Genomic DNA, 20,208 nt, shown 5'->3' on the forward strand with positions numbered 1-20,208 from the left:
GTGGCTCTTGGTCCTCTGTGATCCCATCTTTGTGCTGGATCAGCCAGGACAGAGTTGGCTTTCTGGGCTGCCAGGTCATGTCCAGCCTCTCATTCACCTGTCAAATTTTAAAACCCAACCCCCTAAGCTCCAGTTCCTGGTTTATGTGCCAGAAGGGAGATTTGAAGCCCTTAGGGGTTTGGTTTGCAGCCTGTAATGTTATCCTCACCCTTGTCTCCCTGTTGTGTCCTGACACAGCCATTGATGTGATCCCTCTGGAGATGCTACTTGCATCTCATTTCAGTCTTTGGTTTGCCAGATCCGATAAGTTGGTCCCTCTTCATCTCTCCTCCTCACCTGACTTACTCCATGTGTGTGCTGCCTGGTTTCACTTCAGTTCTTTTGAACTTTAATGACCACCATTGTTCTTGGTTTTCCACATAAGGTCTAGCAACCAGCTTGCTGCTGGCAGGGAAATCTCCCTACCTTTTTTTCTCAGGAAGGTTAATCATTAGGCCAGTGAGGTTTTTATATTTATTTGGTTGGTCAAGGGCTGATTTTGTGGCCATATAGGTTTTGTGCTCTGATTCCCATCTTCTGCTACAGAACTTTCTCACCAGATGCCCCAGGTCATGTCTTGCACATGGATTTGCGTGGAACAAATTTCATTTTTTGCAATATAAGGAGTGTTGCTAACTGTATCCTGCATTTCTCTGTTTGCCTGCATGCCTGCTGCTTTTATTATCTAGGACCTGCTTCCTCGTGCTCCCAGCCCTCTCAAGCATGAAGCATATGCAAAATCCTGCTGGGTCTTGGCCTTGCAGGAAATCCTTTGGGGTTCAGATTTCATCTCCCATAACCCAGAATTATCAGGCTGTTCGTGGGCCTTGGTGTGGCAAAGAACAGCACATCTTTCCTCTGTAGGGAATGCAGCTCTGCCCTGAACCCACCAGTGGGATGTTTGGGTTTACAGGGGTTGATTATCCCTGGGGATAATCAGGAGGTTTCCCCTTTGCCTTTCTTCTCCTGGGTTTGAGGTCAGGTGAGCTGGATCCAGTGTTCCCATGGGGCTGATCTCCCCTGTCTCCATCTGCATCCTTTCCAGGCAGAACTGGGAGCAAATGCCACGCCCAGCATGCCACGGCCTGACTGCCCTGTGCCCCTGTGCTCCATGTCCCTGCTCAGGCAGGAACGAGGTGGTGACTCAAGGGGGTTCTTGATAGGTTCAGATTCTTATCTTTTTCTTTTCCCCCAGGAGGTGCTGCATGTGTTGATCAACCCAGCTTTGGGCACAGGGCTGGAGCTGGGTGTCAAAGCCAAATCTGGGGGTGTGCTTGGAGCCTCCAGCTGGATGAGGCAAGACAAGGAACAGCAGAGGCTCATGTGACCTACTTGTTCAGCTCTCACACACAGCCTGCAGAGCAGAGACCTGAGCTGCAGGAGACAGCTCTGCTGGGAAATGAGGAATTGTTTTCATCCTGCGAGGCAATGGAGCTCTGAACTCCATCATGGTTATTGGGCCACTTTGTCCAGAGCAGCTGTGGCTGCCCCTGGATCCCTGGAAGGGTCCAAGGTCAGGTTGGACAGGTCTTGGAGCAGCCTGGGACAGTGGAAGGTGTCCCTGCCTGCCACTGGATGGGCTTTAAGGTCCTTCCAAATCAGTGCTTGAATAAAGCACCCAACACCTGTCACAAACAGTAAATATCACCCTGACTTTTTAAAGCTTATCACCTGTACCTAAGAGTGGCTTTTCTATGAGAGTGGTAAAAACATTTGTCTGGATTATTCTAAAAATAGCAAAATTGAGATTGAGTTTAGCAAAGCAGAAGACGTTTCCCTTCACATGGTTTCCTGTGAGAACAGTCACTTAGTTGGTGGCAGCACACATCTGTCATGGTTGACAGCTTGTCTGGAAATCTGCGTGTCAAATCCCACTAGGGATTGGCACGGGGGGAAAGTGCTACAATCCAGTAGCGTATTGCAGATCCTAAATCTGCTTCTGCACAGGAGTGAAAACAGGTGAGGACTGTGGGGTTTTCCCTGTGCTACCTGGAAAAGTGCTTGGTGCTCCTGCTCACAAGTGTCTGGAGATGGAGGGAGTGACAGGTAGGAGCTGCTGTCACAGCTGGCTGCTTTGTAAAAGGATTAGGATGAAATTAGACTTCGAAATGTGATAGGAGCTGACTTCCTTACCTGTCTGGGCTTGTCCAGCTCCAGCACTGCCTGGCCCTGAAGAGGCTGGATTTTAAATTGGCCCTTCCTTAACTGATTCTGCTTCAATCACCACTGTCCCGGTGACAGTTACAGCCAGCCTGGTATCTCTGTAGATACCTTTGGCCTTTTTTTCTGCCAGCCTGCTTTTGGAAGAAGACATACATGGCTTCTAATCTGACTTCCTGAGTTCCCAGATTACTGTAGGGAAAGTGAGTCTGAAAAAATTTCAGGAGCTGAGATTTTTATTCTGGTATTGTAAAAGGAACAAGGTAGGGATATGGGTCAAAGTCTGTGATAGGGATAAGAAATCACATAGGGCAAAGGCAACAGACCAGTAGTAGATTATTACACTCAATAAATATCTTTACTGCAATATGACACACCACAAAAGGATAAGAATCCTTGTTTTGCTTCCGAGCAAAGATACTTGTAAAATCAATAGTCCCTTCCTTGTAGAGTGTTGTCCAGGCCCTGGTAGGGATATATATATTTTATATATTGGAGCTGTGGTGTACAATCAGAAGGAGAGCATGTGGTCTGTCTGCAAGTGGGAGCTGGGATTGCTCTGGGTTCTGTGGGACTGCCTGGGAAACCTCGAAGGCACTGCAAGTTTATGGACAGGCAAAGGGAAAAACAGAAATATGAATACAAAAAAAAAAAAATAGGTGAGTGAGAAAAATCAAGGACTCCTGTCAGAACTTAGTTTACAGATCTGATGGGCAGAAGATGATGGCCAGCAATTCCCCCTGCACAGGAGGCACAACTTCTTCCCTGGGCAGTGCCCAGCCCTGAGCACATTGTGCACAGAGCCTGGGGGCTCTCCTCCCTGGGCATGGGGCAGAGCTGTGTGCACACTATGCTGTGCCCTGTGCTCTGGGATGGCCCTGCTGGAGCAGGGAGGTGCCACCAGTGCCCACTGAGCTCCCTCAGCCTCAGCCATCCTGGGATGCTGTGCTGAGCAGTGCTCAGAGGACAGAACACATTTGTACCCACCCTAAAAAAGAAAGTGACAGAAGCAGCTGTGGGATTGATTATTTTGCTTTTTTACCATTTACCTAATGATTACAGGGATTTGGTATGTGTGAGATGCCATCCCCAAGACTGGACCAGTTGCGCTGGGAACCTTCAGAACTGTCAGTGCAGCTCAGAGGGTGTGTGGGAAAGCAAGATCCTGCTGGGGAGCAGGAGTGGTTGTGTCACTGGGGCATTAAAAACCTGGCCTGGGTTGTTTGAAGTGAGTTCTGCAGCACTTCGAGAAGACCTAAGTAAGTGCAGAGCTTGTTCCTGGCTTGAGCTCCTCTCTCCCATTGTGAAATCCTGGCAAACTGGTTTGGAACTCAGTTTCTGGCTGTAGCAGTCCCCAACTGCAGTGGGTGTTGCCAGTGCTGGAGGCTTCAGTGGCTGATTTCCTGTCACTTCTGGAGCTCTTGTCCTCTCAACCAGCTTTCTGAAAGTTGGGGATGATCCCGTGTGTTTGAATTATAGAACAAGGAAAGGAAAAACGCTTCCTGTTGTCATTAAAGTCCTGATTGCTGACTCCAGGAGGTAATGCCCTAACCTGGGGTCTCTGGTGCTTCCAGCAATCTGTGCTTTGCTTTCATAGCTTATTTCTGATTTGACATTTCACAAGTGAGGCTTTAGGGCTGCAGATCCACCCTTGACTTATGCACAGAATTCAACCCCCTTTGTGCAGAGGGTGAAAGGTGAGGTGGATAAGCTGGAAGTGCTTGTTGGGGCAGTTCAGTATCTCTGGTATCTCTGCAGGCTGATGCCAGAGGAGTTACGTGTCTTCATTTGGGGAACGTTCAGATTTCAAAGGTACCTAATGCACTGGGGACAGGATGAGCAGATTTTGTCACACTCCCAGTGACTGGAGGACGCTCCATTAACTGGATGACAGCTTCTCCTGGCACTTTCGAAAAACAAAGCCAAAGAATCTGAGAAGAAATGGTGCTGAAGGAATCAACGGTGTCTCCAGCACTTGAAAAACTAAGCAAGGCACTAAACCTTGATCTGCAGGTTCCCCAGTGCTAGGAAAGCAAATTAACGAGCAGAGGCAGCAGCAGAGGAGTAGTTTGAGTGCAGAGAGTAGTGGAGTGCTTTTCCATCTAGCAGTCATCAAATAATGGAATTCCTGCAAGGATTTCTGAGTATAGTTGTGCAGCTTCAGAGACAGTGACCTCCCCCCTGTACCTTGTGGTACAGGGCTCTTGTGGGAGAGCTCTGCCAGGCACAGCCCTCTCCTTCCATGGCCTTGCCCAGAGGCTGCAGCACTTCTGGGGCTGATAGCTCAGAGCAGAAGGGATGGGATGTGGCCTCTTCATTTCCACCTCTGCTGCCTGGTAGGTGGCAGAAGGTGTTGGTGAAGGTATCCCACTGGTCGTGGCCAGCTTGCAAACACTGACGTGAGCGTTGGTGCGTTGGGGCAATTTCTTGGGTAGTGCTGGGATAGAAATTTGGGCTGAGAAGGTGATTTGGAATGGGGAAGATGGATGGAGCAAATGCCTCACAAGCAGCTGCTTGCTGGGCCTGTTTGGGGGATTTATATATAGATTCTGCTCTCTGTTAGTATAACAGGTTGCACAACAGGCTCCCGAGAGAGCTTTTTCTCCAGGGATTTATTGTTTCTTTGAGATCAGGGTGTCAGGGCAGTACAGACTTTGCAGGAAAATGCTGAATCCCAGTGCACAAGGGCAGGTCATAGGGGCATGACTTTCTTTTGTCTTTCCCAGTAAGGAGAGGAACAACAGTCTCCTGTAAACAGATTGAGAATCCTCACAAATAAAAATATTCCTTGTAATCATAAAATCACTGAATGGTTTGAGTTGAAAGGGATCTTAAAGCTCATCCAATTCCACCCCTGCCATGACAGGGACACCTTCCACTGTCCCAGGTTGCTTCAAGCCCCATCCAACCTGGCCTTGGGCACTGCCAGGGATCCAGGGGCAGCCCCTGCCTGCTCTGCTGGGATGCTTCTGCCTTCCCTGGCTGTGTGAGGCTGAAGCTCTTGTTCAATAGCCCAAGAAGTTATTTGATGAAAATTGAGAGTCACTAATTTGCATGTCTCTTGAGGTAAGCAACTAGATTTTTCTTTCTTGCTTCATTTCTGATTGTTTCATCGGTTACTTCTTTGAAAAGCCCACACAAATTAAAACTTGTGACAATGGCCAAATATATTTAGTTATTATAGCTTAATGTAATGAAAGTTCACACCATTCTTTGCATTGTGCTTGGGAAAAATAAGTGAAAAATAGGTGGAAAAACCCTTGGATCTCTTATACACAAAATATTATTTGCTCGAATTCTCAGGAAGGTTATGAGCAGTCAGTTTAATTCCTAGAAGGGAAATAACTTTGATGAAGTTAGAAGTGAAGAATGATGCAACAAATGGAGATAATGTTGACTCATTTTGTGTCTCACTGATGGGTATCTAGGGGAAACATGGAGGTGTTACATGCCCTGGATGCTAATTTTTCTGTTACATTGTAACACTAGTTTTCTGTCTTTCCCCTTTCCTTTCTACAGCTCACTTTAATGAAAAAAAATGTTTACCTTCAAAAGTGCCCTCTCTTGAACCACCTGTGTGTCAGGCCAGGGTGGTTTAGAGTGGTCTGTTGTTACAGATGCCCCTCTTTGTGCCTCTTCTTCTTCACAATCCCCTTTGTGCTGCTCCTTGTTCTTCAGTAAATGTGTTTCCCTGCTGGCCTTGGTCTGTTGGGCACCTTTTCCACCCTTCTGCTTTACTGAAGGTTCAGAAAGGCAAGGTAATTCACAAAGATGTGAATTTAAATGTACCAGAATGGACTTTTCCAATGGATATTGTATTCAGCCTTCTTTCCCTGTTCTTCCAACCTTGATGTGTTGTTTCTATGGCAGAAATTTAATCTGCCCTTAATTGAGGAAAAAAATATGAGGAAAATCAAGGAATGAGTGATGCTCAAAAGCAACCCTGGTATTATTTAGCTGAGTTAATCCTGAATGTAATGCCATGGGTTTAACTGGAATTACACTGGGGATTAGTTCAGCTGATAGCTGATCACACTCTAATAGCTGCCTGGCTTTGGGAATTGGTTGAGCAGGTGCTGTTGCCTCCTTCCAGCCCCATTCCTTCACGTCCATGTTTTCCCACAGTGGGCCCTGTTCTTCCTGCAGCAAGACCTCATTTGGGGAGCCCCATTTATGCCTTCACTGTTCTCTTGGGGTTTCCTATTTTCTGTTTTAAGAGTTCATCAGGAGAATGGGGAGCATTGCAAAATCCCAACACATTTTTCCTTTTCCTTCAAGGGGCTTCATTCGGGGCTCAGTCAGGGCATCAGTGATTTTAAACTCTGCTGGAATGAAGGACAGAGATGAAACAGGAGTATTTTATGCACTGCTGGTGATCATGTGCTGAAGAGTTAAAGTAGGCTCAGCACGTTGGACCTGGAGGGAGCATTTGCTCTTGCAGGCACGATGAGAAGTGAGGTATCTCCTCCTAGAGGAGAGGCAGCACAGCTGGCACAGCCATCCTTGTGGCCCTGGGAGGGATCCATGGATGGGTATGGAGCAGGAGGCAGTGGTCCAGGAGGACAAGTGCCATGCTGGATGGCACCGTTCAACCTCAGGTGTAGAATTACTCACCCACCCACCAGGATCTTCCTTTCTCTCTCCCTGGCTCACAGGCCATCCCAGGGTTGTACTGCGGTTTCTCTCCACCAAGACATTGCCCGCCTTTTCCTCTGCTTCAGCAGAGTTCAGGGACCTGAGCTTTTCCAGCAGTGAAAAACTGAGGATTTGGGGCAAAGCTGTCAGTCATTGGGTTTCTCTTCCCCTCACCTGCTGCACTTTATTTGCTGAGAGGCTCCTCTTTGTTTTCTTTCAACTTTTTTGGTATTTTGGCCAAACCCTCAGGGACCAGCCTCCGGCACTGCTTGTTTTAAACATCATTTTTATCTTCATCATCATCCTCGGGAGGTGCTTTTTCGACCAGCAGCGTTGTGTGGGTTGCTGTTCCTCCTCCCTCTCGTCTCCCTGGCCGTGGCAGGAGAGCCCCAAGCTCCTCATTCCAGGGCGCTTTTCCCCGGGCGGCTCTGTCGGGGCTCACCGTGCGCTCGCTGCCCCCTCCTTCAGGGGGTGAGGGCTGCTTCCCCCGGCCCGGAGCGCCCTGCCCGGCTCTCCCGGGGGCCGGGCCGGAGGAGGCGGTGGCGGGGGCGGGCGCAGGGCGAGAGGGGCCGGCCCAGGGCCGCGCTACGTGTCCCGCAGCCCTTATAGCCCTGGCCCGCCGGGTCCGCCGCAGCAGCACCATGTCGAGCCGCGAGCACACGGTAGGGATGCGCCGGGGAGCGGGGGGCGGGCGGTCCCTGCGGATCCCTCCGGATCCCTCTCCTGCGCTGGGATCCCCGGGCAGCGGCAGCCGCGGCGTTCCGGCGCCGCCCGGGAGTTCGCCAGCCCATCCATCGCTCGGGGATGGGCGCGCTGGCCGGGCGCTCCGAGCATCCTCCGCTGGCATTCGGCCGCATCCCGCACCTGTCCCGCTGTGCCCCGCGGGGCAGGAGGTCCAGGCAGCGTCTGCCTCGCTCGTGGCTTTTTGGGTGTCCCCTGCCCCGGTGCCAGCCGGGGGAAGGAGTTGACGAGGCGCTCACCACCGCCGTCAGGCTCTCTCAGCATCGCTGCGCAGGCACACGGCAAAGCAAAGGAATCATAGCCAGGGCACAGCTCAGTTAGAAATTAAAATTGCAAATCGCAGCCGCCGCCAGACATCGCGTTCCGCTTGCTAGCTGCCCTCTCCTGCTCCTTGCATGTGCGATGGGAGCTCTGGGTCCCTCTGGCTGTGCGTACGTTTTCCAGGTTTTAAATCAGAACCAGAAGAACTCTTGACGTAAGACTTTCGGGCTGCTTTCTGCTGGTTGATTTTTAAGTTTGCCATAAACTTTTCCGATGGATTTGATGCATTTTGGACACAGTGGTAATCTGTCCGGGGAGGAATGCACCCAAACCCACACGGAACAAAGCGCGCCTGTGCAGCAGGGCATTCGTGGAAACGCGAAAACCTGTGGCTTAGGGATTATTTCAGGCAGGGGAGGTGCGAGCCGTGAGCTGTGTATGGGAGTTCTGTTTATTGCTGTGCCAGGAGAGAGGTATTGCTGAACTTCCAGAATAATCCCTCTCCTTTGCCTCCACCCTAGGCTGGAAAAATGACCTTTATAAGCGAGTTTGTGGCTGACCTTTGTGCCGTGGCTGTCAAAACAGATGCTATCAGCTTGACAGTTGTAGGCGGATTTTTGTATGCTTATCTGCCAGGTGTCTGATGGAGTGAGAAAAGGCGTGATTTTGCTAATTACAAGAGGTTCGGGGAGTGATGGTGAAACGGTGATGTCCCATTAGTGATCTTCCTGTCCCTTGCCAGGAAGATGTGGTTGCACAGTGTAAAGGAAGTTCTCTCTCGGAACTGCAACCTCAGCAGCTTCTTGGTTTCAACCATCTCCAGTTTATATCAGAGGCCTAGATAAGGAATTTTACTTTGGTCAGGTCCTTTGACCTTTTTTTTGTGCCCACAGACAATTTGTCATGACACCTGTTGTAGCTGCAACAGCCAAAGGTGTTCCCTAATGAAGACACAATAATTTATCCTGTTGGGATCCCTATTGATACAGCAGTAGGATCATCCTTTCTTTGTTCTCCCAGTAATACGAATCTTTATTGCTCCTCAAAATCCTTGCTGCTACTAAAACCTCAGTTTTATCACAGTTTCATGGTGTGTTAATCTTTGTCCCACAGACCAGGTTTTGTGAGGCTGGATGTTACCAGCTTTGTTCACCAGCTGAGTGGATGTCAGAGCTGGGTTTTGCAGGTGATGTTGATCAGCTGTCAGTTTTGGAAAGGCACAGCAGTGCCAGCTGTTGTGACCTGGACCACTGTGTTATTTGACAGTGCTCCTCATTTTGCAAATTGAATAACTAGAAGCCCAGGATTTAAATCCTAAATTCAGTTGGAATAATGTTCTCTGGAGTTTGAATCTGGTTTGAGGATGCTTTAATTGCACACCTATTTATTAATTGATAACATGGTAAAGCGTAAAAAAGAAAACTTTTTTTTTTTTTTGCTTCTGCATGTGTTGTCCTTAAAAATGAGCATGGTACCTTAATTCTGCCTTGTGTGAGGACCAGAGTCTTGGTATGCAGGAATCTCTCTTGGGCTGGCTAATGTGAAAATGCTTCGTACTCTCTTCATTTCTGCTCATGACACTGCAAGAGGCATGAAGTCCTCTACGTGCCAGGCAGTGCCCTCCTGTTCCCAGCCCTCACTGACAGAAAGCATTTATTCCTGGCTAGTTGCAGGACTGACTTTTTGGGCAGTTCTGTAACGATGACCTTAAAGCCTTAATGTCCCTCACACAGCCCTCCAGTGTGCTTCAGTGGCAAGCCCTGCTCTCAGGAGCAAGCACACCGTGAAGGGAGTGCAGTGAGGGAGGTGCAGCTGTGGGCCTGCCCTTGTTCATTGTGTGGGCTCTTGCACAGCGTGGCTTTCAGGGCTGAGGGCTTCTTTGAGCTCTGTGGAAAGAGCAGCTCCTTCTCCCCACACCTGCGGTGCCACTGGTATTTCCGCAGCTCGCTCCCCGTGCCCGCCGAGCGAGCGGCGTTTTCCTGACGGCCGGGAGGACACAGATGGAGCACTGTGCTCCAGAGAAACTTGCCACGGAGCCCAGAGCCACAGCCCTGTGCTGGCAGGGTGACTGCCTGCGTGGCTTTGTGTCCCCAGGACTGTGTGGAAAGTGCAGCTCAGCGCATCTCACGGGATGGAGGGATTGGGAGTCCTGCCCCTGGCCAGTGAAGTTTCTCTTTGGATCCCCTTGCAGGTGCTTAGGGAGAGTGAGAGCCTGGTACTAAAACTGCCTTTTTCAGAAGTGTTTCAGCTTTATCACCTGCCTGGTCTGGCAGCAGCATCTCCAGGATTCAGATGGGTGTGGCATCCCTGGCTTGCAGTGGGATGTGCTTCCACAGCCCGGTGGGTCACAGAGCTGTAACTTCTGCTAGCTCACTTGTGTTTGTGTAGGGCTTATGTGCAAACAGTGTGGGCTTATTCAAATTTATTTAAAGATGAGCAACAGACCCGCAAGATCAAATCAGCCCTGAGGAAAGAGGTTTCGTTTCTTTGCCTGAAAACTACTCTCATGTTTTAAAAAACAGAGCTGCAGGGCAGAGTTCAGATGGACTGAGTGATACCCCAGGCGGAGCAGGAACATATGTACATCTCCATCGATTTAATTGCCAAGCAACATGAAAGAAAAAGCTTATTAAAACACCCAAACCGTGTATTCATCTCCTCTCACACTTCCTCTTAACTGTTGCCTTGAACGTAAAGAGCAAAACAACTTGGAAGTTGTTTATTTTCAAAGCAGTTCTGTGTAGCTCATCGCAGTGACATTGCCTAGGGGACAGGGCAGCAAAGCCCTGATTTCAGGGAGTTAGCCTGGCTTGCTCTGCACTGAGTCACTCAATAAAGTGAGTTTTCTAAAACTCCTGTTTTATCCAGCGAGTCACAAGCTGCTTTTTCTTACAGGATGATTTATTCTGTGGAACACGGTGCCCAGCTCACTGCACCGTGACATCCAAAGGTGATTGTTTCCCAGCTGTTCATCGTATGCTTGGGATTTCTTGGTTTATTTTCTATTACTTTGTTTGCTTTATATCTCTTTTCTTTGAAGACCATGGAAAGGTGAGGTGATTAACTTATGTTGCTTTGTTAATTATAACTTTCTCCCCTTTTCTTCCAATTTCTTCTGAAGCCCTTCACTATTAGAAAGTTCCCTTGCTGTTTCATTCACTTGGGCTGCCAGTGTGCCAGACCAGTGTTTAATAACCACACTCTGCTCTGTAAGAGCAAGCAGGTTCAATTTGGGGAATTTCGGGGAAGACAAGCCAGGAAAAGTTGCAGGTTCCTAATTATGAATGCCTTCTCCTTTTCATGCTTGAGCCCTCCAGGGGTTGGGGAATTAAATAACCATCTTGGTGTGGTCTGAGCACCTCTGGTGGTAGTGGTGGTGGTGGTTGAAGTGGTGCTGGTGGCCAAGGCATGGAAACCCAGCTGTAAGTCCTGCAGCTCTGAGTGGGAGCACTTTGAGTCAGAAGGAACTTTGAGTTCCTTCCTGTCCTGCTGCTGGGCTCTGGCATAAATACAGACTCCAGCCTCCTCTGGTTTTCAGGCTGCACAGATCAAGTCACAGCCAGCCACAGGTCCATGCCAAAACCCCTACCACAGGTGTGGGTTTCCATCCGTGCCCCTGCAAGAGCATTTAGTCAATCAGCAAATGAAGCTGAAGACCCCACACTACCCAGACACTTGCACTACAGCTGCAGCTTAGATTTAGGCCACGGAGATTTTGTTTTTCTGGAGGGTTTTCAAGACAAACGCTGGCATATTTGCTTCTTTTTTTTTTTTTTTTTTTTTTTTTTTGGTTTGGTTTGGTTTGTTATTATTATTTTAACTGGGCTGATGTTGATCCTGGAGGGTGCCTTTAGAAATGAAAAGCCCTTGCCTATCTGAAACCAGGTGTTTTAGATAAACTCACAGCTGTACATGCCCCCAAAAGATAAGTGGCAAGCAGGGCCTGTGTGAATGCTTGAACCTGTACTTTGGTCACGCTGCTCATACACTTTGCTTCTCAAAAATCCATTAAGAAAAAGGCTGTGTAATTCAGGTTGCCATTTATGAATTTGCTGTTATCGTGAGCGGGGTGTCACAGCTGAAGGGAGTGAGAAATAGCTCCTTAATGGGTTCACAGCTTAATCATTTCCAAGTGAAAATTTACACAGAGTGTATCATTAACAAAAGGAGGGATGCAAAAAAGCCCTGCCTGTGCGTCATGCCACGGGATGCTGGGAAGTTGGGATTTGCCTGTGGGGCTGGTAGTTCCCTGCTAGCATTGCCTCCTGTCCCTCCCAGAGTGGTCTTTGCTCCTTTGCTCACAGCTTGGCTCAGTTACAGCTCCATGTGTCAAAAGCTTTGTCTGCTGAGTGCATGCCAAAATATGTTTGGAGAGCAGAGCTTGAGGAAGGAGTTGTTTTACACAGATTTGATTTGATTTTCTGTTAGCTGCAGCACTTTGTGGGTTGTTGAGATGAGCTTTTTCTGTGAATTGCTGGAAAACAACCATCTGCACCTACATTTCCAAGACTTACTGACCTGGAGGTCTTCATGGTCTCTCTGTCAGAACAAAATGTTTTCTTCAATATCAAGCTGTATTTTAGCTTCCCATTGTGGTGCAAAAAGTGTGCTTGGGTGGGAGGTCATTTCTCAGGCCTGCCCAACCCTTCTGATGAGAAGATCATTAGGCTGTGCTGCCAGTGAGTGTGGGAAGAAGGGGAAGAAGTCATTTTAGAGGAGGGGTTTTTACAGGGCTGCTATGGGGGTCTGAGCTGGGCACCTGCCTCTGGGCATGATGAGCCCCCCAGCCATGGCTGGGGCAGCTCATTGCATCTCTGGAAAGCTCATCTGAGGCCCTGGGGATGGATGTGAGGGGTATGGAGCTCTCAGGGGTGCAGCCTGAAGTCCAGGGGAGCTGCTCTTCAAAAATATGTCATTTTTATGTCTTAAATATTGTGGAAGCTGAAGTCTTCGTCTGCTGTTGGCCTTATTCACCACTACCCTTCTGTGGTTGTAAAACTGGGGGTGATGCCACCCTGTGAGAGATGCTGGGAGTTTGCATGAACTTTTGAGGGACCAATTAACAATAATCTCCAAGGAAAATGTTGAACTGTTCTTGGCCCAGCCTTTAAGCAGCATGAAATGACTAAGGGCTGTGCCTACACCTGCTTTAGGGAGGGGTGGGGAAAATGCTGAGCAGCCACTCGTTCAGGAAGAGTCCAACATCCTTGGTGCTGACTTAGGCCAGGGTCTAGGTAACCCTGTGTGCACTCACACATTAAAAACCCATCTTGCAGCTTGTAGGGCTCAGATGCACAGGGAGATGGGGCAGGAAAACTTCATCCTCCTGCAGTCCTCAACTTGGACTTGTCTCCTGCAGCAGGTTTTGTAGAGCAGCACATTCAGTGGTACAGCAATGAAAACAGCCCTGTCTTCATCCAGCAGGAATTCTGAGGGGATGGAGGAGGTGCTGAGTGAGGGGAAGATCTGGCCCTGTCTATCATTCCCAGTGGCAGCCAGGAAAGAGTCTATGGCTGGGACACCAGTGCATTGTCCCCCTTTCCACTGATTTACAACCTGAGATATCAGAGGCTCTGCCTTTCCTCCTGGTAGTCCTTGATGAGCTTTCCTTCCATGAATTCATCACAATGTTTTTTTCCAGCCTAGTGAACTTTCAGCCCGCCAGGCAAAGCTCCCCTATTTAACCGTGTCCTGTGTGGTGCTTCTGGCCGAGTTCCCCTGAGCTCCTTCCTGCTGCTGCTTTTGCACTTTGAAAACCCTAAAAAAGGTGCTGAGGTGGACAGAGGTGTCCCATAGCCTGCTGGTGACCACTGACCACTGCAAAGTGAGGCACATGGGGCACAAGAGACTGGGTTCAAGGCTGGGCATCCCACCTGAGGCAGGGAGAGGCACCGTGTGGCCACACACTGAGAGCCCACCAGCCTGGGCTGGAGCCCAGCTTTTCCCTTTCTTCAGGCTGCCACCAGGTCCTGCAGAGGAGAAGCCTCACACAAGAATGAGTTCTTTTACAGAATCCCAGAGTCACTGAGGCTGGCAAATCCCTCCCAGCCCATGGAGTCCCAGCTGTGCCCAGTGCCCACCTTGTCCCCAGCCCAGAGCACTGAGTGCCACCTCCAGCCCTTCCTGGGACACCTCCAGGGATGGGCACTCCAAAGCTCCCTGGGCAGCCCCTGCCAAGGCCTGAGCACCCTTTCCATGCAGAAATTCCTGCTGCTATCCAAGCTGAGCCTCCCCTGGCACAGCTTGAGGCCATTTCCCCTTGGCCTGTCCCTGTTCCCTGGCAGCAGAGCCCGACCCCCCCTGGCTGTCCCCTCCTGGCAGGAGTTGTGCAGAGCCACAAGGTCCCCCCTGAGCCTCCTTTTCTCCAGGCTGAGCCCCTTTCCAGCTCCCTCAGCTGCTCCTGGGGCTCCAGCTCCGTTCCCTTCCCTGGACTCAGAAATAGATATATTTTAAAACCTGATGAAGCTGCTTGAAACACAGATCCTCTGTAGCTCCTGCTGCTTATGAAACCACTGGAGCTTCTCTGAAGACAGTGGATTTCTTTCCTGAGAGGGATAGGTTGGGCATGGTAAAAGGGGGTATCTTATCCCCATATCACTGAGACCTGTTCTCAGGTTTAGGGAAGGAGGTGGGACATGTACAGTGCCATATTTACCATAGATAACCACAACGCACTAATTAAATTCCTGAATCTTCTATTCAGGGAAAAAAAAAAAAAAATATTTGCATGTAGATACAATTCCTACCTGGAAATCGTTTTGATACTGAAGTTAATGTGTAGTCAGAATCTGTACCTTTGCCCTCTTTTCCTCTTGTTCCTGCAATCTGAGGGACTGATACTCAGTTTCCCATTTCTGTAAGCAGATCTTTTTCTCCAGGAGAAGGTAGAGAAGCAGGGCCGTGTGTTCTGGGTGATTTTCCTGGCAGGCATCTAACCAAGGCAAGTTCTTCTGCAATGTCAAACCCATTGCTTGCAAAAGGAGCAGGGACCCAACTGCTCAGGTGGGTTAATCTGGGGGAGATCATTTAGCAGAACTGCTCTGAATATTAAACACTGGGCCACCATGGAGGGGTCTGGTGTTTAAATTGTTCTTTTTGTCAGTGCCTGACAAAATGCTTTGTTTGTTAAATATTTGTTGTCCCTGCGGCTGTCCCTTGAGATTTCAGGAATGAAGACAGGGGGATTGTTTTTATAACATCTGTCCTGGCCTTACAAGTTTATCCCAAAAATGTAGGAGCACAGGATGAGTCACTAGCTTTTCTGCATCGAGGAAATTAGAGTAGTGACAACATCTCATTCCAAGATAAGAAAAGGCCTGAGCTGGGAGCCTTCAGAGAGGCAGATTTCAGTACCCAACTGCTGATTTGCGCTCACACTGTAGAAATCAGCATCTGATTTGTGAAGTTACTGGAAAATGAGCCTGATTTTGTTGATTTTCTTCTCTTTTTTTGTGTGCCAGCGTTGTATAAAACTTGATTGTGACAACCTAAGCTGTGTGAATTTATGCCAAGAGAAAAATATTTGAGCTGCCATCAGCAAATAAGGTCTTGCTAAGAGCTCAGAAATTCTTGTGGCTTAAGAAAACACGGCTTCAGCTTAACAGCAACTTGAAAATCTTGTGTTAGTTGGGTTTGGCATCTGCAGCTGTCTGTCTCCAGGCTGAAAGGCTGCTTGTTTTGGGGCACTGGGATGGTTCTGCTGCTCTCCTTAAGGTTTTGTGTGTTACGTTCCTGGCAGGGCTCCGGGGGCGATGCCAAAAGGAACAGCAGCGAGTGCCAAGGAGAGACTGAGCCTGCTGGGCTTTATTCAGAGCATGGGCTGGAGAAAGGGATCCCAGTCCAGCATCCTGCCCGGGACTGGGAATGCTGGCAGCCCCTCAGCCTCTGCAGAGAAAACACAATTCCTGCTCACCTCCAGGTGCTGGGAAAGGAGACTCATCCCATGGGCAGGGAACAGGGACACCAGCATGGGAGCAGGAAGGTGGTGGCAGAGTGGGGACACCAGGAAGGTGGTGGCACAGCAGGGACACCAGAAAGGTGATGGCACAGTGGGGACAATAGCATGGGAGCAGGAAGGTGGTGGCACAGTGGGGACACCAGGAAGGTGTTGGCACAGTGGGACAATAGCATGGGAGCAGGAAGGTGGGCAGTACAAAAAATGCTTGCAAGGTTCCCACTTCCCCATCTGGGCCTGCATCCTGAGGGGTTAAACAGGCAAAATTTCCAGGGTAACTCCTCCTTGCTGGGGTTTTCCCTTGGGAAAGAATGGGGCTGGGTTTGTTTGAAGCATTTTCTGCCTTAGTGCAGTAAATGAATATTTGGGGAAAGTCCATAGGTTTTGGGTTACAAGAGCTAAGCTAGGGTGTAAGAGATGCCAAGGTTTCTCATTGTTCTTCAGTATGATTGTAATCAAATCTCTACTTCCACAGACAAAACCCCCGTTTTTCCTCTCTTCCTCCTTTTCTTTGGAGTATCAGTTTTGCTCTTCTTCAGCGAATGACTCTTTTACAGGAGGTTTTCCCCTCTGGTTGCTCATGGATACAGTATCACCCTCTTGTCACAGCAGCCCTGGTAAAAGAAAATAATTTTTTAAGGAAAAATTTGATAAATGTAATTTTTATACATCAAATGCAAATTTCTTTTTTCTTTTAGTATGCTGGCAGGAGTTGGGAGGTTTTTTTTTACCGATAGGGTAGCTCCCTCTCCTGAGGTTTAGAGAAGTGTTTGACTTCAAACTCAGAATCACAGAACCTCCTGGGCTGGAAGGGAGCCACAAAGATCATCAAGTCCAATTTCTGACCCTGCACAGGACACCCCAATAATCCCTCCATGTGCTTGATCCCACTGCTTGCCTGTGAAAGTGAAGGCTTGCTTGATCATTCTATCATTTTAACAGCCCATTCTACCATTTGCAAATAGGATTAGCTGAAAACATTTCAAAAGCCTCTATTTTTATTTAGATCTATTTTTCCCTTCCTGGAGACGTGTCCAGGCTGCGGTACCAAAATAGGGTGTGTGTGAAACGCTTGACTGGAAAAAAAATGAATCATATTCCTGCTGCTGTGAGCTTGCCCTATAAATAAAAAGGCAGCTGGGGGAGTCCTGACCCTGCCCTGGCTGTTGGGTCAGGGTTTCCCTGGGGCTCTGAGCGCTGCCAGCTGGATGCTGGTGCTGAGTGAGCACGGCGCTGCTCAGCCTCGGCGTGAGCCCTGATTTCGGGAGCGAATCCCTCTCCAGAGCAGGATGCTGCTGCAGCCTGCCATGAGCTGCAGCTCCTGGACAGCTTCCAGATCCATGTCTGTGCCAGCTGCAGCAGGCAGGGGTGAATTGAGGGCACCATAAGGACATGGGCTTGGACCTGATGGGCCACTGTGATGGCCAGAGTGGCTTTCTGGTGCCTCATCTCCTTCTGCAGCATCACAGAGCTCTGCCTTCTCTGGGTGCCTGAGCAAGGGTTGGCCTGGGGGTGTTGTGTGCACTCAGGGGATCTCTCAAATGCCCTGCTCAGCTGCCATCTGTCCTTCATTTCCACCCCTCAGCTGTTGAATGTGGCACTTGCAGTTGGTTCTTGCCTTGCTCTCACTTGTGATCCAGCCATGGAGGTGCTGGTTGAAGAACTGGGGGTGTGGAGGCAGGAGGAGCTGCTGCCCTAAGGACCAGAGTTTATACTTGAATTCCTACTGGGAGACGGCAAATCGTCCATACAATTTGTTGGGAAAACCCTAAACCCAAAAGGGCAACAGAGCCAGGGAGGGCTTCTGATGAGGAGCAACTCAGGGAGCTGGTGGGGCTCAGACTGGAGAAAAGGAGGCTCAGGGGGGACTTTGTGGCTCTGCACAACTCCTGACAGGAGGGGGAAGAGCCTGCAGGGCTCAGGCTGTGCTCCCAGGGAACAGGGACAGGATGAGAGAAAACAGCCCCAAGTTGTGCCAGGAAGGCTTAGATTGGATATTAGGAAACTTTTTTTGTGGAAAGGGTTGTAGAACATTGGAATGGACTGCTCAGGGAAGTGGTGAAATCACCATCCCTGGAAGTGTTCAAAAAACATGTGGATATGGCCCTTGAGGACATGGTTTAGTGGTGACCACAGTGGTGGTGCTGGGTTGATTGTTGGACTTGATTATCTTCAAGGTCTTTCCCAGCCTTCACACCTCTATAAGTCTATGATTTTAAATGTTTCTTGTCTGGTGCATTTTCTATTAAATGTGCAGTGGTTCTGCTCCCAGCAAACATCAGTGATGGAGAGGCCCCACAGACCTTGTGCTTTTAACTGTCAGATGAGAAAAGAAGATGCTCCCTGATAAGATCTCCTTGAGTAGTCACACATAATTTATGTGGGCAAGCACAGCTACTCCCTTCCAGGGCCAATTACTTCAGGAGGAGCTGAGGTCACTCCTTGGGATGCTGTGAATTGAGCAATGGTGGCTCTCAGAGCAGAGAGCACGGATGGTTCCTGATTTCCAGCAAGACCCCCCTGTTTCAGAGGCCACATCTCTTTATTCAGGAGGATCACTCAGGAAAAACCTCCTGCCTCTGTCTGCAGCCTGCTTTCACACAGCAGGGCAGCATTTTGTCCCACCAGGGTGGCTGATGGAAAGCTTCTTCCCTTTGGAAATGAAGCCAAGAGACCCTTGACTGCTCAGTCAAGCCTGATCCTAAAGACAGCCAAATCTTGGTGTCCCCCTGTTTGCCACCTTCATGGAAGGGTTCAGTAAGAGGGGAGGCCAAAAGCAGAGTTAGGGTTTGGTTTCTTGGTCTGCTGCAGCCTCAGCCCAAGGTTTGGAGTGACGTGTTTGTTTTTTTCTCATTTCCTAGATGAGGTAAGGCAGGGTGGGCTGAGCACTGAGCTCATCCAGACAGGGCCAAACAGCAGATTTCCAAGGAGCGGGGAGAGCGTGGCAGTGTCATCTTTAACCATCTGTCTGGGTGGGGATGCACAGCCCTTCTTTGGAGATGTTGCTGGGACATTTATTGCCTTGTTTGGAGCTGAATTATAAGTCAGAAGTTCCTCTCCCAAACCTCATTTTCTTGACCCAGACTAATCCAAGATATGCTTACCAGTGTCCTAAATTGTCCCTGCTTTAGGGCCAGCATCCAGGTGTTGATATTGTGGTTACGATTGCATTATCTATTTAAATATGTCTGATTTGCAGTGACAGGGCTAAAACCCCAATAATCAAATGAGCAGGACAGCCCTGCATTTGATTAAACCCCCTCCACTGCTTCTCTCTGCCTCCCAACCATCTTGCAGGATATGCTCTTCCTAGGCAAAATCTCTCCAGGATTTGCTCTCAGGTCATTAATGATCAGTTTTCCTGGTGCTTTCACTCCCTTCCACCTCACTTCAGCTCTGGCTTCCCAAGCCATTCCTAGCTGGTGGATGATGAGGTGGGAAGTTGGTCTTTCCCATTCCCAGCTAAGCAAGCTCCCAGCCCAGCCATCCAGTTGCTGAAGGTTGGGAAGAGTTTCCTGAGAAGTTTATGAACAGAGCAGAAAAATCTGAGGGATTTGGTACCATCTGGAGCTCCCAGCAGGTGGGAGAGGTGTGACAGTGTTGCTGAATTACAAAAATGCCCTCAGTGGTGCTTTCCCAAGCTCCCAAAGGTGCCAGTGTGCAAAATAACAGCTCTGAGATGCTCACACAGCGCAGATTTATGGCACAGCAACCTGTACTTAGAACCATCTCCTTACATCAGCCGTGTAGGAATGTGCAGATCCTGCATCTTCCCCAGGCAAGGACGTTATCGTGGCTCATCTCCTGTGGGACACAGCCTGAACTCCTGGGGATGGCAGAAAATTAATCCATGGTGGTGCTGTCTCACCTTTGAGAGGTCAAAATGTTCAAACTTTTGACAACCCCCCACAAAAACAACCCACAAAAAGCAACAAAACAGAACAAACGGCAGAAAGCAAGTCTTGATCTTTTATTCTCTGAGTCACAGGATGTGTAGCTTTCACTCACCTTTTCAGGGGCAGGTCTAGAGATGTTTTGGGTTTTTTATAGGAGCACAGACTGGTTTGTGTTGGAAGGAACCTTAAAGCCATCCAGTGCCACCCCTGCCATGGCAGGGACACCTTCCACTGTCCCAGGCTGCTCCAAGTCCTGTCCAAGCTGGCCTTGGACTCTTCCAGGGATCCAGGGGTAGCCACAACTTCTCTGGGCACCACTCCCCAACCTCACAGGGAAAGATTTCTTCTGTATAACTAACCTCAGTTTCCCCTCTTTCAGTCTGAACCCATTCCCCTTGTTCTATCTGATGAACAGTCCCTTTCCAGCTTCCTTGGAGGCTCCCTCAGATACTGCAAAGTTCTGTGACGTCTCCATGCAATCTTCTCTCCCCTCTCTCTGCACATGTATCCAGGATATGTTTA

At 49.2% G+C, this 20,208-nt stretch overlaps 1 protein-coding gene across 1 annotated transcript in view; it reads left to right on the plus strand.

Annotated features, from left to right (window-relative positions):
- Positions 1-7,448: 7,448 nt before the first annotated feature.
- Positions 7,449-20,208, plus strand: part of PAPSS2 (3'-phosphoadenosine 5'-phosphosulfate synthase 2) — a 28,352-nt gene continuing 15,592 nt past the window's right edge. The window contains exon 1 of the mRNA XM_053983549.1: positions 7,449-7,496. Coding sequence (XP_053839524.1) covers positions 7,476-7,496 — 21 coding nt within the window. The 5' untranslated portion in view covers positions 7,449-7,475. The remainder of the gene's footprint in view (positions 7,497-20,208) is intronic.

The sequence above is a fragment of the Vidua macroura genome, chromosome 8 (assembly GCF_024509145.1).
Source record: "Vidua macroura isolate BioBank_ID:100142 chromosome 8, ASM2450914v1, whole genome shotgun sequence".
In the NCBI taxonomy this organism is placed as follows: Eukaryota; Metazoa; Chordata; class Aves; order Passeriformes; family Viduidae; genus Vidua; species Vidua macroura.